The sequence below is a fragment of the Pseudopodoces humilis genome, chromosome 1 (assembly GCF_049639895.1).
Source record: "Pseudopodoces humilis isolate 2021_Gansu_Grassland_sample_001 chromosome 1, ASM4963989v1, whole genome shotgun sequence".
NCBI classification, from domain to species: domain Eukaryota; kingdom Metazoa; phylum Chordata; class Aves; order Passeriformes; family Paridae; genus Pseudopodoces; species Pseudopodoces humilis.
In genome coordinates, this window is record NC_142200.1 from 100,837,817 (window position 1) to 100,862,963 (window position 25,147).

General features: G+C 40.5%; 2 protein-coding genes and 1 long non-coding RNA gene across 7 annotated transcripts in view; 1 reads left to right on the top strand and 2 right to left on the bottom strand.

The window, feature by feature from the left end:
- Positions 1-7,375: 7,375 nt before the first annotated feature.
- On the bottom strand, positions 7,376-8,978 carry LOC148185178 (uncharacterized). Its single transcript, XR_015773433.1, has 3 exons — positions 8,763-8,978; positions 7,707-7,793; positions 7,376-7,606 (listed from the first exon to the last, which is right to left on the bottom strand). It is a non-coding gene; the product is annotated as an uncharacterized LOC148185178 (long non-coding RNA).
- Positions 8,979-9,098: 120 nt separating this feature from the next.
- SEC61G (SEC61 translocon subunit gamma) lies at positions 9,099-12,046 on the top strand. Of its 4 annotated transcripts, none has more exons than XM_005519094.3 (4): positions 9,099-9,165; positions 9,900-9,999; positions 10,993-11,095; positions 11,941-12,046. In XM_005519094.3, the coding sequence occupies exons 2-4, from the start codon at positions 9,906-9,908 to the stop codon at positions 11,948-11,950; spliced, it is 207 nt and encodes a 68-aa protein (XP_005519151.1). In that variant the 5' UTR covers positions 9,099-9,165; positions 9,900-9,905; the 3' UTR covers positions 11,951-12,046. The 4 variants fall into 4 exon arrangements, with proteins under 4 accessions (XP_005519151.1, XP_014103880.1, XP_005519150.2 ...); XM_014248405.2 differs by lacking the exon at positions 9,099-9,165 and adding an exon at positions 9,443-9,807; XM_005519093.3 differs by lacking the exon at positions 9,099-9,165 and having other exon boundaries at positions 9,882-9,999.
- A 139-nt stretch (positions 12,047-12,185) lies between these two features.
- Positions 12,186-25,147, bottom strand: part of TPK1 (thiamin pyrophosphokinase 1) — a 296,584-nt gene continuing 283,622 nt past the window's right edge. For both annotated transcript variants that reach the window (XM_005519092.3, XM_088064081.1), the window contains one exon: positions 12,186-13,658. In XM_005519092.3, the coding sequence (XP_005519149.2) occupies positions 13,540-13,658 (119 nt within the window). In that variant the 3' untranslated portion in view covers positions 12,186-13,539. The remainder of the gene's footprint in view (positions 13,659-25,147) is intronic.

The window sequence follows — 25,147 nt, forward strand, 5'->3', positions numbered from 1 at the left end:
ATATCTAAAGGACTGGCCTCTTATTGCAGCCAATGAAGACTACCTGGCTCAGTGCTCATATGCAGGTAGCTCTATAGTGCAATGGTGTCACAGAATTATGGATGTTTAAAAAGAGTGTAAATAAGATTCACTTCACAGAAAAGACAGGTATAAAATTAAAAGTATAAAACCTTTAATCTTATACTCTTTCAGTCTAAAAGTAAGGCCAGCCAAACTCATATTACAATTTGTCAGTGTCTTAACAATTGCAAGACTGGAACAAGCTGGCATTTGCCATTTATTTCCAGAGTACATTGCTAGTCACAGGAAATCTGCAAGTGACTCCAACTGCATTTCTTTATCCTCTCCTGTAAGAGCAGACACGGAACCTAAGACAGCTATGGGAGAGCCCATATTTCTCAAGTCCTCTCAAGCTCTCTATTAAAATCTCATCCGTCTAGGACAGCTTCACTGGATTGTTTATGCTGTAACTCTTATCTGCTGGCCCCCTCTCATATTGCAGCCCCTGAGAAGTGAGGCATTCACTGCTCTAGGGTAAAAGAACAGGAAAAGTCACCTTGGGTGTTTTCTGTGAAACATATTTTGCCAGTATTTTAAAAATCAGAAGTTTTATTAGCATCACCTCTCCCAGTCCATGAAAAACTACAGACCACCAGCAAGATTAGCACTGAAAAGCTGCTGATGCAATAAAAGACTGTAACTTATGTAATTGAAACTGTGTATTTTAAAGGCCAAAGACATCAATAATGCTGAACTGACAATAAAAAAGATTTGTCAGCCTTTAAAAACCTTAAATCTGTGTGGTAGATAAGCCATAGATTTTTCAGCATTTAATATAATTTTAACAGCTTAATGATTAACTGACAATTAATTACAGCATGTTTAGTGGCTAGTATGTTTGACAGGTTCATGCCTATAAACTATTTGTAGGAGTCTAAATACCAGTTTATCTGGACTGCAGTCCCAAAGGAATAACAAGAACCTCTGCAATGTACAGGCCAGATCCTGTAGATACCACAGTCAAAGCTGGAATACTATGCACTAGGCACCCTTACCCTGCACCCAAGGTAGAACGGGATCCACCACTTCCTCCAATCGGGCTACCTAAATAACCAGAGGAGATACATTGATACAGATAAATCACACTTTTGTCCCTTGAGTCAAAGTATATTTAGTTTTGCAATTTAATTGCCAAAGGGGTTTAATGCAGAAGTGCAGCAAGACGCAGCGGAAAAAAACCCAAGAAACAAAAAAAGTTCCTGTACTTTGACAATGTAAGCAGTCCTTCACTGCTTTACCTTGTATTTTCTCTGACTCCTCAACTCATCTATCCCTTCAGTTCAGATCCTTGACACCACCATGCCACATTTTCCCCCCACTACTTACAGTATGTACCACACCTGAATATTCCCTGGTTTCATCACTGCAGGGAAACACAGAGTAACACCTCCTTATTCCACTCCTACAGGTAGAATGTACTAAACAAGGTTTTTTTCCTAAGCATATGAACTCTCAGAAGCTAACTCAGGGTAGTTAAGGGCAGACTATTCTTTATAGTGAAAATCAGGCTTAGGATTGAGTGAACTGACAAGAGTCCTAAAGGAATGGCTGCAGAAAGGAGGGTTAATGGTGACTGAAAGGTGGAACAAACAGTGTGATGCTGCAAGGATGTTTATTGACAGAAGGCACAGATATTTTTACTCTTTTAGCTTCTGCATAACAATTTCCAATTGTTCTGTCTACGTGCAATTTAGAACATAGCAGGCCATATTGTATACTTTTTCTTTTGTGCAATTACTTATCACAGCAGGCTGTTCTGTTCTTTGGAAAGGGGACACAGTTTCTGCAGTTCCTTCTTTATGTATCTTTCTCGGTTTCTGCAGTTCTTTCTCACAGATTTTTCTCACAGCTCTTTCTGTACAATCTTCAGCAATTCAAGTATACAGCTCATGTTTAACTCATTCTGCTCTGTGACAGAGAGTCATAAGTGCATTGGGGTTGAACAGTTATGAGCCTGCTCTGCTTGTGCCTGGCATGGGTAAAAGTGTAAAGAAAGTACATATAGGCTCCTTAGCCAAAAAAAAACCTCTCGGGTGATGTTTATCAGCAGCACTGCTACATAACATATGATTACTATTTTACAATATTAGGTTCCTACAGATTTATTTTAATGCAAGAAGAGTGAAATATTAAATCCAAATTAACTCCAAAGATGAGGACAAGAATGCCTTAGGTTATCAATTTTATGGCTTGACTCAGCATTAGGTTCTAATCAGGATTACAGCTCTTACAGGCTCAGAGCAGGCATCTTTACTCCAGCTGCATAAATTCAGAATAATGAAAATAAATGATTTGTACTTATGAAATACATATGAGATCAAGTTCTCTGTCAGGAAAAGTGCTGTGACTACTGTTGTTGACTTCAAAGTGGTAATATTGCAAATGCTAGTACCAAACAGCTGGCAGATGCTTTACAAATTAATTTATAAAGGTAACTCAGATATCATTCAGATTATGTACCATGAATTTGCTAGAAGATCAACAATTCAGTAAATAGCATTACCAGGATAGCAGTGTGTCCACATATGAAGAGAGATGCAAGGTTCAAATTTGCAGATATAATTTGGTGAAGACTACTTAATACTTGACTAATTTAGCTAACAATTTAAAAAAGGTGCTAATTAAAATAGGCCTGGGGCTGCCACCTGCTGCCAAAATTACAGAGATGATGCCATTGAAATATTTCCACTTCATTATTAAAGGAAGCATTTGGACTGGTTCAAGTGAACAGACACAATCTTACCATGATGTTAGCAGAACTCAGTTTTAAAACTTCCCGTAGCTGATTAGTGCAACATTTTGGACAGTTCTGCAACACTAAATCCATGATAAAGTGGAAGTGACATCTGGGTAATAAAGCAAGCAGAAAGTTCTAGATCTTTGGGTATTTATTTTTTAAAGCAACACCACCTTGCAGGACTCTATCTTTTCAGCAATAATGGAAGTAATTGATTTTTATCTTACTAGGAAAGGAAATGAGAGAAATCAGATTTACAAACATATTGTTGTCTGCTCCAGTTGCAGCAGTTACTGACAGGACTCGGGAATACTGGCAATTTTGTGTTAAAAAACTGGATACATTTGTACCACTTGAACAGGTGATTCCCCAAATGCTTTTCGCAGATGCAGAGTTGGATCATTGCTGGTGAGCTAAAGAAGCAAAATAATCTACAGAAGCTTACTATTCCTTCTGCAGGAGCAAACCAAAACTTACAGCTGCAGGTTCAGACAGTAGCAATGAGGGCCTGCAGCATCTTCATGCTGTGAAAAGCAGCTTTGCCCTGTTCCCATGTGCATGTGAGGAAGATCATGCACTCAATCAGTGACCAAGCAAAACTGCTTCTCTAGTGACCACCCCTTTCAGGCTGTTCTCGAATCAGCTTTAAAGCTGGACTGGCTGCAGTTCAGAGACACTGACTCACTGAACAGCAGGTCCTATCAAGGCTCTTCAGCAAGACTGGAGTTTAAGTTTCCATTTAAGTTTCTAACACAGAGAGTAAAGATATGTGAGGGCAGAAAGGAGCAAAAGGGAAGTGCTCAAAAATATCTTCAAAAGAGTAGTGAAAAGTACATTAAAAAAAAAAAGAAAAGAAACTGCAATTCTATCTTTTTGAAGTTCAAGAATGATTCCCATCCCTGTAAAACCTTCCAAAGCTGATTTTCAATTCTGACTTACCCAAACTTCTCTGGATTCTTTTGCACTCGAGTTATTACACATTTAGAGTATGTTTCCAAGGCACCCCTTGGGAAAGCACATGACGCCAGTGTGTCTGAAGCACATGGCTCCTGTACAAATCAGTGACATGTCTGCTTTAGCAGAGATACTTGGCAAAATTCAGGAGATCGCAGCAGTATCACAAAAGTTTAACCTGAGCCAAAGGGAAATGTCCTATTTAATCTGAAGGTAGGAAAAAAGACAAGCAGGCAACCAACTCCATACAGATCAACTGGAGGGGAAAAAAAATAAAATTCAAAAAACTAGGAGCAAGAAGTTACTTTTCTTTTCAGTGGAAGCGAGGTTTTTTTCTGCCTGTCCAGCTCCATCCTTTCAGCTGCTCAATTTTGCCTACCTCTCAAATGATTCTCACCCTTATAAAGTACTGCCTCTTAACTTCCCTCAAATTTTTAGAGTTTTATACTAGGAAATTTTTAGAGTTTTACAGCTGAAGAAGCACCTTTTACCTCTCAAGAAAAAAGTTAGCATTCTGCCCCATACTCCTAGCCAGCTGGGATCCTGGACCTGTTTCATTTTATCTGTAATGGAACAGCTTTTGTACCAAAATGCATATAATGATAGTGGAACTGGAGCCCAAGCCCAGCTCAGCCAACCTCAATCATGGGTCATGATCCCGTTACATGGGATGGAACAGACGTCCTGAGCCCCTAATGGAGTAGAAGGTGGAACATCACAGAAGGGAAAGGTATCGTTTTCTCCATATCCCAAAAAGGAGCATGAGCCATGCTTCATGAACTAAGCGCAGATTTGCCAAAACAAAGTAAAACAAGACTTTATAATGAAGAATCATCTTAAGGTTCAGAGTATTCCCAATTTTAATTTTCCCCTCTTTTTCTTTTTTAATCTGAAGTGCTAATTAGTATTTCCACATCCACTAGTAGCATTTTTAAAGAAGGATTCAGTGACTTATTTGTTAATACACACAAAAATCTTCATGTGGAAATGACAAAGTAAGGGACAAGGCCTATATCATCAGCTGCTATTTATTAGAGCAAGACAAAATAAACAAACCATTACAAGCACAGAATCAGAGAAACTAGTAAGCATTTGATTTTTATCTCTCTGACCTGAACAGCTGATGAATTATTATTCCTCTCTTAACTTCCCCATATTTCTTTTGCTATGTAGAAACCTTCAGACATTTAATCTGAAGTATCAGTTAGCAATGTCATTTTATTATACGGCCCTTGTTTCTCTCCTATTTTGTCTATCATTATACAGACACAAATCTCCAAAGTGCTCTCTTTAAAATAAAATGGAACACAGTTTTTTTTTTAAAAAAGATCATCTTTAAAATTACATACAAAAATCCAACACTGGTAAAAATCCATTTTAACAGCAGTTCTCTCTCATCCCCACATTTCATCTCCATTGAATATTAAGCAGCACAAATCAGAAGATGGGGCTTGTTGGCTGCTTCAGACTAGAGACATTTCACAACCACAGCATTAAAGTCTAATCTAGTGGCATTTATATAATTATTGAGGCTAAACCCCAAGACATGGACCACAAGCACTCCATTATTTCCTCCTGACCCCAAAATCTGAACTATCATTTTCTTCTTAGCATTAATTCACCATTTATGTTCTTTCCCTGCATCTGTACAGATACTGAAGAGGGAAATAATCTTTCAGCCTTTCATAAATCATGCAGATGAGCTTATCAAGTCCAAACAGTCTCTGGATTGTTTAGGGGAATGAATAGCTAAAATTAATTTTTAAATGTCAGAAGCACATAGATATTCCAATGGTTTTTCGAGATATAAATTAATCAAACACATTTATGATAATGTAGAATTAAAAAAAAAAAATCCCATATATCTTAGCAATTTCTGAAGACCGAATTTTATAGTTATTTAGTCATCCAAGAACACTGCCAAGCAACAGAGCATTATCATGACTTCAATCAATGGAGCTACTATGCTGCTCCCTCTGAAAATCTGAGAAGGCAGCTCCCTGCAGCAGTGTTCAACAAGGATGTCCCTTAACCTTTCCCACACCATCACCTTGCTTTCTCCTCTCTCTCTTCCTCCTCTACATTATTCCCTTGTTTGGGCTCTAAATCTCTGCTATTGTCTGGTCTTTGTTCTCTGCTGTTTTCTGACCCAGAGCATAATCAGATGCCCACTGGCTGCAGTGACCCATCCTCCTTGCATACATGAGTCCACAAGCAGCCACCTTCCCAGTTTCCTTAGTATTTTTCAGTATCCCAGATTGGCAGGTCTCCCCACTCTGGGGTACAGAGTGGAGTGCTGCCCCTTCCATCGAGCTGCTGCTGAGGCCAGCCAGCAACAGCCTCATGGGAACCTGAGCAGGACCTGCCTGGGACTGGAGCAGACTCAGGGTAGGAAAAATGGGGTTATACCCCACAGGGGAACAGAGAAGCTTGGAGACCTGTTAAGATGGAGCTACTGCTCTGTCCTTCCCAAAACCACTTGGGGACAACACATATGGTATCCCACCATACAGAAGCTGAGCTGCCTCTCATACTGAAGTTTGTGTCTTTTCTCCTCTCAGCTGATCCCAAAATTATGTTTGCTGCAGCTTCCAGCAGCTCTCTGGCTCCTGCCATCCCACCATGTTCTGCAGGCTGCAGTGGGATCTGTGCTGTGGCAGGTGGGCAGCATGGGAGAGGCTAAAGAGGAGGCTGATCTCACTCTCCATGCGTGTGTCCTGATCCAGGGGGATGGATGTCATACAACAGTCTGATGTGCCCATTGTTAAATGCAGATATTTATCTAGCATGTCCTCAAAAGGACAAGAACAAACTACAAACCAAAATGTGCAAATATGCAAAGTAAAACTGTCATCAAAAGAAGTCCCTCTCATCCTTGGAACACAGAGAGGATGAAAACCTTCTCTACCCCCACTGCCTCCCCCCACCAATGTGGCTCCAGTTTATGCGACATTCAGAAGCAAATCAGCACTAGCACATACTGCATAGGATAAAAATGGTCTTTTTTACTGTTGAGGGAATGGTTATGTATTGCTTAGATGTTGCCATAAAAGCAGACTTGAAAAACTGCCATGAAAGTTCACCTGTGCAAGTACACCACTTTCTTCCCCAATCTTGCAAGAACCATAAAGAAGTAGAAACAAAACACCCTAGTAGTAGTCTGGCTTTCAATGAAAAAAAAAAAATACACATGCCAAGGAGATGGAAACCTTCCCCTATCTTCCTAAGTGCAGAAGGCTCTTTGAAAATATATATAGAACAGTAACATAGCTGCCATGAAGACCAAGTCTAAGTAACCACATATTAGTTCAAGGACACAAAAAAAACCATAAATGCTGGAAAATTCTGTGAGGAGAACAGCAGATGCTTTCTGTGCACAAATCGGGACTCTGCCTCTCTCCTAAGCTGCTGAAGTCCAAACTTGCAACCTGGCAGGCAAAGAGCTCATCATGGCAGAGTGAAGGAAGCTGAGACAGGACAATTGATACCTTTCACCCCACCCTAGAGAACCCACAGTACAAACTTATGACAAAGCCACATTGTTAAGACATGCAAGATGTGCTATGTTTCTCCAGAACATTTCTCACCAGGAAAAACAACTTAAAATAGAGAATTTTAGGGGAACAAAGCTTTGTTTCAGCAAATGCTTTTTAAAATAAATAGCTAATCCAACCAGAAAACTGTGTCATTAATTGTTTCATACCCATGTCTTCTTTTTTCAGGTTAATTTTTTTCCCAGTCAGTGCCTTTTGGTTACATCCACTGTGGGGATGGTTCACAGCAAGACTCCTCATGCAGCACAGCTGGAAATGTGAGTTTCCTCTGTTGGTCAATCTCTGGCATTTATCTGTAACACTGAAGGAAAAAAACCCAAATAAGACAAAGCCCACCAAAATGTCTCTACATGTGGATTCTCATTCAAAGGTTCAGCAATCTACTCTGCCCCACCACACACCGTGCACTTTGGCTATCAGGCCCTTTGCTGCTTTCCTTAGGGATCTTCCTGTCCTCTTCCTTCCATTCTGGCAGAGTTCAGACTGGCCTCAAAGACAAGAGCCAAATTATACACATATCTGCTGTGGGAGGCCTGACTGACACTCTAATCTTTCTGTGCTAGTGTATGAATGGGAGAGGTCCAGAGAATTTGGCCACCAAAATTACAGCCCCATCTGAGAAACAGTGCTAATGAATTTTCATTCAAAGCAAAATCCAATCCAAAGGTGGGGTTCTGGAGAAAACCTGTACAGGACCTCAGGCTAATAACCCTCCAATGCCAAGCAGAGAGCTCATCTCTGAAGGAGGTCAGTAATAGTGAGGGACCTGCCCTGTGGCCAGAGACAAAGAAGGTGGTTGCCAAAATCTCAAGGAATGACCAAGTTTTCCCTACTGTGATGTGATGGTACTTCACCTGTTATGAAGGCTGTCAGCAAAAATTTAAGCCCAGAAAATATTTTGTGCACGCTTAGATGCAACAGGGAGATCAGCAAAGCATTTGCTAAACTGGCTGCAAAGGCCCCCCAGTCTAATGAATAAATAATAAGCTTTGGATACTTAATATAAACCCAGAGGTGGCATCAACCAGGGACAGAGCTCTAGAGCAAAATCAATAACATAAAAAGCAAAGTAAGGATAAAAAAAGTAAATTCATTTTGTCTATGTTCTTCCTTTATGTATTACATGATGAAGCAGCAGGGAAGTGCTCCCTTAGGCAGTGACAGCCTCTTTTCCCCTCATGCAAGGACGTGTCCTACGCTACACCTGTGGTGCTGAAATGCACGGAGCTTTCCCACCTCTGAGCACTGCTCACTTCTCTAAGCAAGAAAAATCCTGTGTTTTCAAAGGTGATGAACTTCCTTAGTTCCCAGTGCCTCCAACATATTCAGAGAATCAATGAATCAATTGGGTAGGAAAAGACCTCTGAGATCACTGAGTCCAACCCATGCCCTAACACCACCTTGACAACCACACCACTGCACTGAGTGCCCCATCCAGTCTTTCCTTAAACACCTACAGGGTCAGTGACTCCACCAGCTCCCTGGGCAGCTCATTCCAATATCTAATCACCCTGTCGAGAAGGAAATTCCTCCTAAAGTCCAACCTAAACCTCCCCTGGAGCAGCTTGATACTGTGTTCTCTAATCCTTGTCCCTGTCTGTGTGGGAGAACGGTGGGCACGGAAAGCAAACACGCTGCCAGAGGCCGCAGAGGCGCTGCCGGATCGGGTCGGCCCTCACGGCCCGGACCCCGCCGGCAACAGCGGGAGGAGCGACAGACGCCGGAAACCGGAAGGGGAAAAAACCAACCCAAGTAAAACCCCGCCCTCAGAAAGCCTCATTTTCCACCCAAAACCCGCCCCGCCCGCCGCCGTGACGTCACGCGCTCCGCCGCTCAGTGCGACGTGTCCCTCGGCCGGCGGTGAGGGCGGCTCGGGGGCCCGGCTGTCCCCGGGATCGGGGATGGGGGACCCGGGTGTCCCCGGGAGACCAGGATAAGGGATGGGGGCTGTGCGACGGGGCCAGGGATGGGGGATTGCAGGGACTGCGGCAGGCAGGGCCCCTCAGCCGGAGCGAGGGGGAAGGGATCGCTGGGGACGCGAGAGGGGCCGGCATCGTGCCAGGAGCCTCTTACCAGGGGGTCCGTATGGATTAATGGGAGCAAATCGCTCCGGTGGGTGTCCTGCCTGCCGTGGCAATGCCGGCACACGCCTGCGGTGAGAACAAGGCTCGGCCACAGCATTTTCTCCGTGCTCACCCACCCCTCGGCAGCTTCAGGCGTGGGGGTCTCCTCAAACCGGCGACTTTGGTCTATTTAGACGCCTTCGGTGGTGTTCTCAGAAACACGGCATAGGACGTAACCTGAAAGCCAAACTCTGATGGAGCTGTTATTTTCTTCTGGGCTGAAAGGCACAATTTTCCATATTTTTTTTTCCTTTTGCAATCAAAAATAGGCCCTCATGTTTATTTGCTCAAACAGTGTCTTCATTTCCTGCAAAGTGGAAGTATCTTTGGTTGGAATATGACACTTTAGGATATTGTAAGCCTTTAACGAGTTTTGTAGGTAACTGCTACTTCTGTAATTGAAAAGTTCTGGTTTTCAGTATATATGTGTATATGTGGAACCATCAATGCTAAATGTGTCTGTCCTTGCAGGCAGTCATGGATCAGGTAATGCAGTTTGTGGAACCCAGCCGTCAGTTTGTAAAAGATTCCATACGACTTGTTAAGAGATGCACCAAGCCTGACAGGAAAGGTAAAGCACACAAAAGCCCCGAACACAATCCTTATTTCATCTTGTAGCTTTGCACGTGTCTTTCCTTTCTATGTCACTTCTGTTGATTTGTTTGCTGTGGATGTTTCTCAGTTGCCAATATGAGATTTACACTTGAGCTTTAGTTGTCTAGATGTCAATGTGTTCAAGGTTCTGGCTGTAATAAACTTGAGCATGTTCTTTTCTGGTATGTACACAGGAGTGTGAGGGGTCCTAAAATTCACCTTGGGAGAGAGGTTAGGTAGCTGAAATTCAGTTCTCCACAGTTGTCAGTCATTGCCTGATTGGGACGGGAACCATGTTGTGGCTGGGAGTATAGAAGAGGAGGTTTTGGAGTAGAGGCCCTGGAGGGAAGCTATAAAACCAGAATGCAACTGGTCCTCCTTACTGAAAGTTACAGTGCTTTATTCATGTGCTCAGGGTGAACAGGTCTGTGACTTAAGTTTGCTATTGAGATCCATAAGGAACTTCATTCCTTGTCAGACTGGCAAGTTTCTGAGGGGCTGTTGACCTTCTTGGTCGTCTTCATGGTTGCTGTCCTAAAGTAATTGAAAAAAACCCAGGTACTCAAGTTTTTGTAGGGTGTTGCGGTGCTCTTCCTCTGTGACAGACATAAATACAGATTTTTCATTTTTGATGCTGTATTGGAGATTACTTTCAGGGCTTGTAGGGATGTAAAGGAAGCATAATGGGATCAATGTTCCATGAATTGTCATTGTGGATATTTTTGATTCTGCTTATTTAAAAAAGATTGTGATTGGCCATTCTTTGTGGCCATTCTTTGTCTTTTCTCTCTGAAAATCTTACCAGTCTTCTGAAAACGTGGATTTGTTTCTCAGGATCTGTGCAGATTTTTAAGTGTTTTCAGTGTTAACATGGCTCTCTGAAGAGAGACCTCTCCTTTGGTCACTGCAGTGCACGTCTGCCTGCTGTACATGAGACTTCTTGACAAATTTTTTTGTTTGTTTTTTGCAGAGTTCCAGAAGATTGCCATGGCAACAGCAATAGGCTTTGCGATAATGGGATTTATTGGTTTCTTTGTCAAATTGATCCATATCCCTATCAACAATATAATTGTGTAAGTGAATACGGCATTCAATTTCACTAAAGTTTCACCTGTTCAGTTTTAAACAGAGGACATTAGTGAGCCCTACGGGACCCATGTTGTTTTAATGTCTGTGCATTTCACATGTTAGTGTAATATGACAAGTATTACTCGATTCACAGGGCTTTGTGAACAATGTTAATGAACTTTATGTTAATTCAGCCTGCTGCAAAGTATTAGATCCATAGTTCTTAAGTTTTTTCTGAGTATTCTGCTTCAAAACTGAACATAAGATATTTTGATTTCCAGTTCCTCAGTGTATGTTTGACCATAGAACATTTACCTTATTTGGATCTTATATACTCTTACTGTTTCCTGTTTATAATTTGGGTATCCAAAGTAAATGGATGGATGGTAAGTTAAGGAAAACTGAGTGGGTGTGCTGTAGGATGACAGGACACAGAACAAAGTTGGTCTTGTTTCATTTACTGAGTGCTAGATATGTTTGAAACATTGTTTGATGTGTAAAATCCCTTTTGGAATGAATGTTACATCATGAAAAATTTGAACTTAAAGTTGACTGGCACCATGGTACTAACATATTAACAGTACCTGTTAAAACTCCTCATATTCTCCAGAGATGATGTGATCCCCTCTCCAGCACTGGAGGAGGTTAAAGACCATTCTGTGTCCATGATGTGTGACTTCCTTATACCTATAGGAGTGGTTGGTCATCTAGGCAAGGAGCATTTGAAAATGGGAAATAAGCTGTAATGGTTGTCCTAACAAGGCAGTGGTGGGAGGATAAGTAAGACTTCAAGTGAGATCACTTGATCACACTTCATTAGTTGAAACTGATTACTTTGTTCTCTCAACAGAGGTGGCTGAATGTTCATCATGAAGAAGACAGTTGTGACACCTGCTACAATGATTTCACAGCTTTCATTTGTTTGATATTAAACAAGCTTAGTTTGGGTTTTCAAACATTCTTGTCATCTTATTTCTTTTTTAAATTGTATGTGATCATACCCATCTACAGGCTTTACAGACTTTTTATTTTTTGTAATAGTAGTTGTGTGTTTTACTTCTTTTGTTACTTCTTTTAACCGTAGTAGAATCATTCAGGTGGGAAGGAAGCTAGGAAGATGTCTAGTCCAGTGTCCTGCTTGAAGCTGGGTCAGTGTTGCATTCCAACGAGGTTGCCTAAGGTTTTCTGTAAATACTAAAAGCTTCCAAGGGGGACAGCTGTATGACCTCTTTTCAGGAGCTGTTTACAAAGCAGTAAATTAAGCTTTGGAACAGCATTGTTCCAGCAAAAGCAGAATGCAAGAAAACAGCATTTCCATATCCTTTCAAGTGGTGTTGTAAAAGTGTATGGGAGTTCTTGTCACTAATTTCCGGAATTGTCATAATTACCACTAATTCCTTTCTGCATTTGGCAGTCATACTCCTACTAGGTTATAGTATGTACTTGATAGGGAAAAAAACACCTCTTGTCAAACAAAGAAATTGAATTGCCAGTCCTTATTTTGATGGCATAATTAAAAAATCCAAACATAATTGATTACTGAGATGTACCATTTGAGGATAATTTAGTTGTCAGAGACACTGAGCAGTCCTTCAGCAAATCCACAACTTGCTCACACTGTTGGATAGGATATACACCCATTTTGGATCCTATTCTGTACATAAAATCGTAAAGGCCCCTGTGTATTAACCTGGAAGTTTCCATTATTTTAAATGACTGGATATTTTGATTTTAAGAACTAAGCCTGCAAAAACTGGTAGGTGCAGTGCTCTTCCTCCTCAGACTCAGAGATTGAAACATTTAATTCACTTCAAAAAATCTTAGTGTAAGCATTTGATATTTGCAGAAGATACAATGGTACTTCTATTACTTTAAAAACAATACTGGGACATCTGATACTGGTATTCCAGCAAAATTGAAGCTTCTTCAGTACACCAACTCGCTTCTTAAGTAGAAAAGCGTAATTACTATTCTTGAAAAATCTTCATCAGCATCTACATATGTTACAAACCAGGATGGCAAAATGAGCTTAACTAATTTTAGTGCTACCACCTTGTAATACGGTTATATATGTGCAACTGGGTACTGTATTTCCATTTGGCAGGAGGGGGAAAATAGTTTTGTATTGGAATAAAATATTTTGTAAAAGTAGCCTCAACTAACCAGATAAACAGCATCAGTTTCTTTACATTCATTTCAGTTTGTGGTTGTACTGAGTGGCTGCTCATGCATCTTCTGATTAAGTAGTGTGAGTTACCAGAATGAAGTACTCTATTACTTCAAGTAATTTTGATTCAATCTCAAGTGAGTTTTATTTCAGACTTGTTTTTCATTAAATACAGAAAACCACTGCCTGCTTATATCTTGCTGCAGCTTTACTGTCTTAATTCAGTGAAATTTTATAGTAATTTGAGTTGTGTCAGATCAGAAAAGGCAGCTGTAGCTGATCTCATCTCTTGATAGCCATTGTCCACAGCAAAGGTTTGTCTGTCTCGATGGTCACAATCCCAGAGTTGTCATAGGTGTTGGAAGTACTGACGAGTGTTCCAAACTTCAGCACCTGGTTAGCTGTGCAAAGAAAAGAAGAGACCGATTTTATAGTTGTAGAGAACTATAAAAGGACATCAGTGCATTTGTTTTGAAAGACCACTGCTCCCTCAAAGAACAAAGTAGTAGCTGAATTAATCTAACCCAAATAAACTAGTTATCTAGTTAGAAGGCTTGTATGAGATTTTTCAATGATCTGAAGAGGCAATAAATTAATCCCCAAATTAACAGTTTGAGTTTACAGCAGATTATTACAAAAGCAGTTTGTTGGATAATCCTCAATTCCACATCTGGAAATTTACATTTAATTAGGATCAGTTCAAGTACTAGTGCTAGAAAAGGTATTTAAGGTAAAACAAAGAGGATCTTACTGTAGTTCCAAACTTGGGATTTACTTCAGCTGAGCAACAAGTTTATAATCTTTTAAAACATGAACAGTTCTAGAGCAAAGACCAGCTGTGAAAAGGGATACTATTTAACAACTTTGAATTAAGGGGCTTAACATCTTCAATTGCATATGAGGTAGGTGTTTGTGTACATTAGAAACCAAGGGCCATTACTCTAACAAAAAACAAACCATGCAGTTTAAGTTCTGCCTTTCATTTCTCCCCTTTTTGAGATTGCATCATTTGCATGTTGCAAATACGCTAACTTCATCAAAGGCACTCTAGAACTACTCAGTTCTGTGGTAGTCCTTGATCATAGAAAGGTTCAGAGTAAGAACTCCTAATACTGTATTTTGCTTTAGCCTGTAAAACAAGCCAAATGACAGCTCTTACCCACTGGCACCTCAGAAAAGCCTTTCCATGGAGCATATGAGAGCTGCAGCTAGGGAGGATTGTTCTGGAATATCAGCAAGTCTGTGTGACCTATCAGAATTGCCAAATTGTGCATTGATATCAAAATAAAAATCTTCTGTATTTGCTATTAAGTGACCCACTGCAAAGGAAGATTTCCCTGTGGTCAAAAGGAGTGCAAAACTTCCTAAGCTTTATGTTGTGATTTGCACAGGAGATGGATTTTCCAGTGTTGGATATGAATGCTGGCTATAGTGAGCTTGGGTGTAGTGCATTACTGCAATGCATGTTACACTGTCTACCCCTTGCTGGAAGCTGAGCAGGAAGAACTGATCTTGCTAGGTTCTATGGCTTTAAAAAGAAGGACATTCAGACAAAAGCCAGGACATTTAGCTCAGTGTCTCTTCTGCCAAATCTGTGCTTGCTGCTACTTATTCCTGCTCCTACGCTTGTTATCAGCTTGAAGTGAACTGAAGAGGAGGTTTCAGCTGCTAGCTGAATTTGTTGGAATGGCAGAGTAACACCCAAGTTTCACTACTGCAAATGGAAGAGTTCTGCCATTTGAAGTTCAGGACCTGGGAGCACAACTGCAACGCAGTGCAGAAATCCAGGAAAAAGAAAAGAAAACCCCTCTCCAGTACTACTGTACTAGATCAAATATGTAGCTAAAATAAGGTGCTAGATTCTGACAGGATGCTTTCAGACACAACAGTACCAGGCAGGCTCCTAGACAAATGCCAGGATGAAGGAGTTTTGGTGTTTGCCTTTGGAAGACACAGCAGAGGCCACAGGAGTTGTGTCTTGCCAGAAAACACAGATTTCTCCATTTGCAGGTAAACAAGTCATTTCATGCTGAGTTAACACATGGGTAGAGTTCCCTGAGTAAAAATACTCCCAAAATACTGTGTCAAGTGCTGTGGTCAAGCTATGAATGTTTCCAGTCAGTTTAAAGTAGGAAAGAAGCTTAAATGATTTAAAACATTTGCTGACACACAAATTACCTTCTTTTGGTTACAACATATTGAAGCTTGAAGGGGGTGGGGGGGAAGAACTTTGTTAGTGAACTGCTGTATAAACCCACTCATTTAGTATCATTTACTGCTTCTTGCTGAAGACTCAGAATAATACTTAATGTTTCACAGCTTTGCATATAAAATAATGGCTCTGCAGAAGGCAAGAATTAACAACAACATGGCATCTTAATGAAACAAAATCTAAAGCCATATTTCTCAGTGCATAAAATCAAATGAAAATTAGAACCTTTTTTCCCCTCTTTCAATAGAAAATTCTTGCCCACTAGATGGAGCCTTTAATCTTTATCAGGTTTTCTGGTGGGCAAGGATCGCAGTGTGAAATGCTGAAATGAAAAAATGCAAAAACTATGAAACAGTACTGCTGATTCATGTGGCTCAAATGGAGCAATTCCAAGCACTTGATTTCACAACCAGCCAACATTTAAACTAACATAATTAAAAATGCACGTTTTCCATTCAATAGATGAACAGTAATTAATGTGAAAACCTAGGTTTGAGCCGGTAAAAGAAATAAGAAGGTATGCAAACCTACTGCTGCTAGGCAAACTTTCTGCTGTGTCATGCATTCTGATGGAAATTTACAAAGTTGAAGAAGTGGTAAATTTTATCAGTTCACACCTAATCACCTGATCTCTTTTTTTTTTTTTTTTATGAATTTCAGTCTTAGTTAAGTCTTAGCAAGAACTTATGTCTTGGGGAGAAAAAGCCCCAACCTATTACAACACCCATATTCGCTACTGAGATTACTTTTCAAAACACACATTCCAAAGAAAACCACCATTTTATTTTCTACTATTTAGTATTTATAGCTTTGCTATAATTGGGTACCAAATCAATTTTTAATAAAGGATTCCACACTGATTAAACAAAAAAAAAATATCCAAATCTCAAAACCCCTGAAATTCTATAATTTTCTATTTAAAATAAATCTTATTTTGGATCATTAAAAGCTTTCTGTTTGACCAATAGCAGTCTCTTGTTTTTTGTGAGAACTTTAAAGGGTTGATTTGGATAAACCCATAAGTGATGAACTGAAATACACCCCAGCATTAGAAGTTTTATTTGGTGCTTCGGTTCCAATCAAAATCAGTAAACTGTGTTTACTGATAATGCATTGTTGATGAGAAAAATACCCAGCCTCCTCCATTGTAGCTATACTATTTTTTCATTACTCTACATATATCAAGTCAGCAAGGATTTCAATACTAAAAGCAAACTGTTCCTGCCTTTTTTTGGAGGGGGAGAAAAAACCCCACCAATATCCCCCTCTCTTCCCCAAAACTCCCCAGCCAACGAAATCTGTCAGGAGACAGTTTTTTATGGTGTGCTTTATGTTCTTATCAGTAACAAATATTTGTCTAATGGATTGCAGCACACCACTTACTCAGACCTAAATATGGGCATGGAGAGGACTGACTTTGATGGGGTAGTGGAGGAACGTTTCTCTAGCAGTTTTTGTTGTGTTTAGATGAGGTGTTTCAATCTGCCAGGGTTTGAGAATGTTGGGCATTATTTAAGAGAAGAAGACAAGAAGACTGAGGACATGTAGGTGAGCTTCCCAAAGGAGCATAATCACAAAGATCATTACTCCTTAGACAACTGTTTTGCTGACCAAATTACATGGCAGAAGAGAGCTCAGTAACCACAAGACTGACAATTTCCACTATTTTGTTGCTCTTACTCTGATAATTTAAAAAAAACAAAAAACAAACAAATCCTAGGATGACATATGAAAAATGTTAATCTAGGAGGAAAAATTTTGGAAATTCATGAATCTTATGTATGCATGAACAACATGAATCTTATGAACTCAAGAACAACATTTGGAAATGTTAACAGAATGCAACCTATAGCTAATTAAGTCACATAAATAATTAAAAAAAATCCCAAACCTAAAAATCTGTTTTAAAATCTCATCCTATTTATACTTCTACCACAGTAGGGACTTATTTTTTGAGTGACTGGTACACAAGACCTGTTTGCAATCCTTGTGCTGCTCGCTTTCAGCCTGGAAACTGAGAAATAGCGTTGCCTACTTATAACTAGATTGGAGGTCATCATGTCAAGTGCTGCCAAAATGTTCTCATCATTAGGTAATTCCTCTTAGTGATTGCAGTCATGATCTAGTAGACTTATAAACATAATTTCCATGTTCCATTTTACTATTTAGGACACTTAAAAGTTCAGTCCAGAGAAAAGAGCTTATCTATCTAAAAAAGTGTATCAATCAAGGTTTCATGTACATCTTAGAAGCTTCACTTAAGCAATGCTTGAGGGAGGCATGTACAGAATAAAACTTCATCCTAAACTTATGTCAAAACCAAATTGTGTCAGGGTCTCACTGCTGTTACCACAAATGACTAAGGACAAAATGCTATCATGGTAAGCATGTCCCACATAGACACTGAGATACTTATGCTATGCTTCCTTTTCTCAACTGTGTCTCAATGACTTCCTGAAATATGTAAAGTCACACCTTGCTGGTTTCCACAACTGAAAACAGCAACAAGGAAAGGAATACAACCAGATTGCCACTTCTGGCATGGATGTGGAGAATATTAAAATAATTAATTGATAATGAAAAGCTGTACTATAGTGAATGTAATCCTCTTCCCCCTAGGCAAATGCTGCATCAAAATGATAGAAAATTAAGATCAATAAGCTGAAACACAAGCTAAAGTGAAATATTGAATCACCATTTGGTATCGTATTACAGTTTATCTGGAGAGGATTTCCCTGAAGTTCTGTGTTAGGAGCAAAAATCTGCATTTAAGTGGAGATGCATTAGTAATGCATGAGCTAGTACTTTGCAGGTCACCCTGTGTCTGCAGAGCAGCAGCATTAATTTTGCTATTTAAAAATAAAAATCCCAAGTAGTTTGTAGGCTGATTTTCCTTTCATTCCTCCTAGGTTTACACTTGTGGTTAGGCAGACCTCACTGGAGTTTATCTTGATTTATGCTGATGGATACAAAGGAAAAATTGGGTGCTTGATCTCTGTGCAGAGGGAACTGAAAAACTGGAAGTTGCAAATAACAGTAATTTACAATAAAGTATGAACTATTTTCAATACTGATACAACAGAAGTACCATAAAGACTTGCTGAGTCTGCTGGGAGGGGCTGACTAGCCTGGTAGTCAGATTCCCTCAGGGCTAAGGGGAGTTTTGAATAAGCAGAAATTGCATTGGGCATGTTTTATAACTACTGTAACTTTAGGTACCTGGTTTTGTGGCACAGAACAACGGTTTTGTAATCTCAATGCACTCATACAAGCAGACTTATGAAAGCATTGAGAGGATATGGGAGGAAGTGGGGCCAGAAGGCAGGGCTAGGTGGCTTTTCCACTGGTTCAGGTGCTAGCAAAGACTCTTGGCCAGAGCTGTGCAGCACAGGCTGCCTGGCCTCTCACTGGGGGGAATTTAGCAGGTTACAACAAAAGCTTAAAGGCTGTCAAAGCTTCACAATTTCATTTAAAAAGAGAGAAAAATATCTTAACAGAACCGTGTGTCCTATCCTGGATAGAAATCACTGATGTTGAGAGCCTTCAGAAATGCAAATGAATATCAGAAGTTTTCAAATTTATTTCCAGCACACATTTTTTCCCACATATTTTTTCCAGCTTTGTTGTAATGGTGGTACTGTAAGAGTAGCTCGAAGTCTTCCTGTCACATCACCTGCTAGGTGGCAATTTAAAAGGATAAGCTGATAAAAATGATGCTAAGACTGCTTTCTACACGAAGGTCTCTGCTGCTACTACTGCTTCACCAAGACCAACAAGAATCATTAACTGTATGGAGTCTCTACAGATATTAACAGCATTTTAGCACTACCAACAAGACGTGCTTCTGCGTTTGTTCAAAATCACTTTAGCGTCGTAATTAAAGGGGCCTGGAAAGTTAGACAAGGAAACTCTACATACTGTTTTTAGTAGTGCCTTTCTGGTCTAAATGTGATAAAGTTCTAACAGGACTGATCTAGCAAAAACATAAACATAAAGTAAGTCAGGGAAATAGCTGTCTGGAAGATTATTTTACTAAGCTAAAGGCAAAGTCAGGCTACAATTTTAAGAATTGAGTTTAGCCAGTAAGAAGTAGGGTGTTTACTTAATTTTTGATGCTTTCCACTAAGTTTGTATAATGTTTCTCAAACTACTTACAGCTCTAAGGTGCTGCACAGGTGACAGGTACTATTAATAATATTGTTAGAGCACTGAAGAAACAGCTGCAGAAATAAAATGTAGCTTCAGTTTGACAGTCACTGCTGTAAAGATTTTGCATATAAGCTAGACAAAATAACTTGTTGCTATTTTGGTCTGTCTCTACTTCACATTGTGAGATAAAGAACTCTATTCTCATGAGAAAAAGGGCAAGAGTAATACTGAGATGCATCAGCTCATGAATTGTCTCACTGCTAACTTGTCCATAAAACACTTCATAGCACACATCATCCCATTACACTGTCAGGTATCTTTAGAGGCATTAGTTAGTCACACAAAGCTGAGGATGGCAATCTGTGCAACACTGAAATCTGAGATTAGCTAAAAACAATGGTGTTCTGTCACAGCATTTAGGTCTGAAGCTCTGGTTTGACATGACAGCAAAGAACCTAAAAATATTTGCTATTTTGAAAGCTGCTACACTGTCAAGTTAATATGATGCATGTAGCAGTGAAATCCACTGAATTTGTTAGAGAAAGGTATCCAAATGATCCTAGCAATTGACCACAGACAGTGCTGCAGAAAGGACTGAAATTCCCCTTACATTCCTCATGACTGGGCTGTTGGAGAAAGAGAAGAAAGATGGGAAGAGGAAGGAGAGGGAATTTTTTCCTCACCCAAATCTCAGGGCTAGGTGACTACATCCATATACTTAGGCTTCAAACAACATAGCACCAGAAAGTGTTTCAACACAACCAGATCCAGGACTGACCAAAATCAACAATTCACCTCTAGCTACAGTAATTTTCCAGCACTTAATAAAAATTTTTAGAAAAACCTCCCTCACAAACCCCTATATATCCTTCAACAGTTTTCAAAGTGTGATATTAGTTAACCAGAACACAATGTTAATTATCTTTCTCTTCTATTCTTTGGATTCCTGATAAATCCTGCCACATTTAGATTATTATATTTGCAAGAGGAACCAGTAAAAGAGGATTTTAAAACACATTAATAATACAAGTTTTTCAGCTTCCGTATGCGTACCATTGTTCCCATCATTTGCAAAAATGTGCAGACAAAATGATTATTTCTGTATCAATCAAACTGGGCCTGTAGGTGAAATATTGGTATATGGATAGTTGCTCAGTAAATACCTACACATGCTGGGTGAAATGGGGATCTCAGTCAATTTCTCCATGGATGAGAACAGCAGCAATGCCATAAATATTCCACAACAGTCTTGGCCAACTGCTTATATCGCCTACGACTGTGTAGGAAGAGTCCCTAACAGCAAGTCTCCCAAGAACTTAGCACTTCTCAGCTTTCTGTGATGGAGATATGATTTTCCTAAGGGAGTTGATCTAAAGCCAGTTCCTAGCCAGCCCTGAAAAACAAATTTAAGCAGACTGTCTTCTTATTGCTACTGCCAGTACTAGCTCAGTACCATATCCAGAGTCCTGTTCTGCTGCACACATTGCTCCATCACTAGGCTTCAGTGCCAAAATGAAATTAAATATGATTTGACAAAGTTCTGTAAAATCTCAGTCCTTTACTCCAACATGCGAAGTTACAATGGCAAAGATCAAAGTAGACCTTCTGAACTCTGGGAGGGTGTATTGGATTTGCATGGCCAGGTTTTGGTAGGGGAGGCTACAGGGGTGACTTCTTTGTGAGAAGCTGCTGGAAACTTCTTCCATGTCTGACAGGGCCAACACCAGCCAGCTCTGGAACAGATCCACTGCTGGCCAAGGCTGAGCTAACCAGAAATTATGGTTAAACCTCTGTAACAACAGATTTAAGACAGGTAAAAAAAAGTTGTTGCACAGATATAATTACAGTCAGAAAGGAATGAGAGTGTGTGAGAGGAACAACTTCAAAGACACCAAGGTCAGTGAAGAAGGAGAGGGAGGAAGTACTGCAGGTGCCATAGCCGAGATTCCCCTGCAGGCTGTGGTGCAGGCCATGGTAAGGCAGTTGTGCCCCTGCAGGGATCTCTGTATATCCTGGAGGTCCATGGAAATACAGAGATCCATCTGCAGCCTGTGGATGAGTCCAATGCTGGAGCCAGTAGACAATCAAAACAGGCTGTGAACCTGGGGTAAGCTCAGGCTGGAACAGGCACCTGGCAGGGATCTGTGGCCCTATGGAAAGGGGAGCACATGCTGGAGCAGGTCTCCTGGTAGGACTTGTGACTCTGTGGGAGACCACAGAGTGGACTCCTTCAAGGAGTGCATCCTGCGGACAGGGACCCACGCAAGAGCAGTTTGTGAAGAACTATAGCCTGTGGGATGGACTCTCAGGGAAGTTCATAGAGGACTGTCTCTGTGGGAAGGACACCATGCTGGAGCAGGAGAAGGACTCCTCTGCCTCAGCAGTGGCAGAAACAACTTGTGATAAACCAACCATAACCAGCATTCCCTGTCTCCCTGCGCTGCTGGGGGGGATGAGGTAGAGCCTGAAGAGGAGGGAGGGGCGGGGAGGAACAGTGTTTTTGAGATTTATTTTATTTCTCAGTATCCTGCTCTGAGTTTTTTATTAATAAACTAAATTAATATTCCCAAGTTCAGTCTGTTTTGCCCATGATGGTAATCAGTGAGTGTTATCTCCTGGTCCTTATCTCATCTGATGAACCTTTCACTACATTTTCTCTCCCCTGTCCAGTTTAGAGAGAGGCTTTAGTGTGCACCTGACATCTATTCAGGGTCAACCCACCACAGAGGGGTCCAACATGTTGCATATTTAAACCCTTCCCCTGCCAAGTCCAGCCCCCACCAGAACTGACCTAGTCCACAGCTGCTCCATTCAGACTCCTGGGTGGTCCCACACTCTCTTGACCACCAAGAGTGACGTGCTCTAAGACCCCAATCAAGCTGCCAGACCAGAGAAACTATTGAACTGTGCCAGAATGGTGGATCTGGTGCTCAAAGAGCTCCTCTGACCACAAGGAAACAAACAGCTGCTTCACCTCTGAGCAATGGTTAAAGTGCAAAAAAAAAATATGTGCCCTCCCACACTGAATCCCAGGACAGCTGTTTGCATTATGGCTTGCTCAGGGCAAGGGCATCGCCGGGCTTGAAAGCAAGCTGCAGCCCCTCTGAGCTGCTAGCACAAATAACAAACTTCAATCAAATTAAATCCCTGACAAACAATTTTATTATGCAAGCTTTAACAGCGAATGGCACCATTTCCTAACAGAGTTTTATGTAAATATGGTATTACATTTACACAAAAAAATGAAGAGAACAAACTGGAATATTCATCCTTATGTACAAAAGGCACCGTTAATAAAGCAGCTGTGCTTTTGTCTAAAACATTTCTCTGGAAGGGGTTAATTATTATTTAAAAACCTCACACTGATCTTCCTGACAGCTCACAAGGTACATGTTCATCTACTTGCTCTTGCTGACAGTTGATCTATTCTAGGCACACATAACTAACTAATAAAGACTATTATACTTCTGATAGAAAAGTAATTCCATTTATCTTTACCTCTCCTAGCAGCCCTGCTTCCTTTCAGTGTTGGGGTGGAATGCTGTATGAAGTTTCTAAAATGTGGTTATTTTCACCTCTACTATTGCTGTGCATTGCTTAGAATTTTAGATTTCTCTGCTTTCTGGAGAAAAACCAATTAGACACAGACAGCATTACTCTGAGATGAAGTGAAAGCAATTATTTCTTTTACAAAATGTCCCCCTAAATCTGCATGTGAACAGCTAAGCTTTTTGATTTATAATTTTATTACTTTGTCTTTCTGTTAAGAAATAGTTAATATGATTACTAACAACCTATGTACCTCTAATGTCTATACAATTTCAATTACAAAGCCCTTATTGCTGCTTATTAATTCTATTCCATTTATCTTCAAACTTGCATCTTAAGCTTACAACATTTGTTGTAACAACATTCATGGAACTGTGGCTCCTCCAAACTTGCTCACTGGAGTCCAGCACCGTGTTGCAACCCTTGAGACAGAACATGAGATTCAACAGGAGACTGCAAGCTATACTGTTTGTAGTTCAGAGGCACTCAATTGGATTAGATGGCTCTCCATGTCCTCCAAAAAATAAAGGATTGCTTTTGAAACAGTGCTGCCCATTGCATCTTTTAATCTCCCTTCTTTCCAAGCTTTAAAGTCAGCTTTTCAGGAAAAGAAAATCCAGCACAAATGCAGCTTATGACACAGCACAGCCTATTTTAGCTAGTATTACCCAGTTTCACTTCAGCCAGCATTAGAGCCCTTTTCTTCAGGAAGGCCATGGGAGGGGTATCTGCCATATATGAATCAGCAAGTCATTGCATATGGCTCATTGAATGTTCCTAGCTGTTTGTTTTTACAGTGTTTTTCTGGGGGATGCAAAGTTAAGATTGCATCCTGATGCAATTGATGCTGCTGAATACAAACAGCTCCTATATAATGTTTGTCCCAAAATGAAAAAAGAGATTTGTCATTAGAGGCAAGCCCTAAGTCTCATTGACTGTCAAAAACTTCATTCAAGTGGAAAACTCGCTACTGAGAATCTGTTAGCTGGCTGTGCACTCTTGAAAAAATCTGATTGATCTCCAGTAATGATTTCCAATATGAGCAGTGCTCTTCATATTAGTGTGCTTCCTCCTCCTGACCTGAAAAGCCTTTTTAGCCCTGTCCCCCACACTCCCCTCTGCAAACTGGCTCAGCTACTCATCCCTTACATTCAGAAACATGCCATGCACTTCCAGGCCCCCTGCAAGGCATCAGTGGCTCAGGGGATCTTTTCTTTGGCTGCTTCTTCTCTAGGGAGGGGTGCTTCAGCAGGGCTGCAGCCAGCTTTCTGCCTGGGCTGAGAGGAAGGAAAGGCTTCTGCATTAATCACACAGTGCCGTGTCAGGCACTGCCCGGGCCAGGTGGTGTAAGCCCTTGGACCTAAAATGCCGAGGCCGAATGTGCCGCCAAATTAATGTAGTGCTACATGGTGCAGTCAAAGACATTAAAGTTTTAAGAGTGCAATTGATTATATGTAGCTCAACTTTCAAACACACTGGTCAAGATGGATTGCAACAGTCATGCCATGGCACAGTGATGCATGTCAGCAGGCTCTCAGTTTTACTGTACAGAGGACTTGACATTGGCTTTTAACTTACCCATAAACTACCCTAACACACTGCAAGAAGTGGGAAGGAAAAGGAACTACAAATCCAACAGTCACATGTAAAATAAAAGACTACACCAACTACACTACAGCTTTTCTGCTGCCAACAGCACTTGGTGTTAAAAGAACATGATGGCTGCAATTGCCAAGAAAGGAAATACGTCCTCAAACAGCCTATTTTTTTAGGCTTATGGAGCTTTCATAAGGTAAATCTGTCTTTACCCTAGAATGTTCCTTATCTTACCTGAAATTACTGTCATCTTCAAACATTTGTAATTCCTCACTAATTATCAGTGTCTGGGGAGTACTGTAGGAGAAACATTCCTATCAACAGCTAAAAAAGCTACCTTTCTGAATTACATTTTGAACTCAAAATCAAAGTGGTGAGACACTG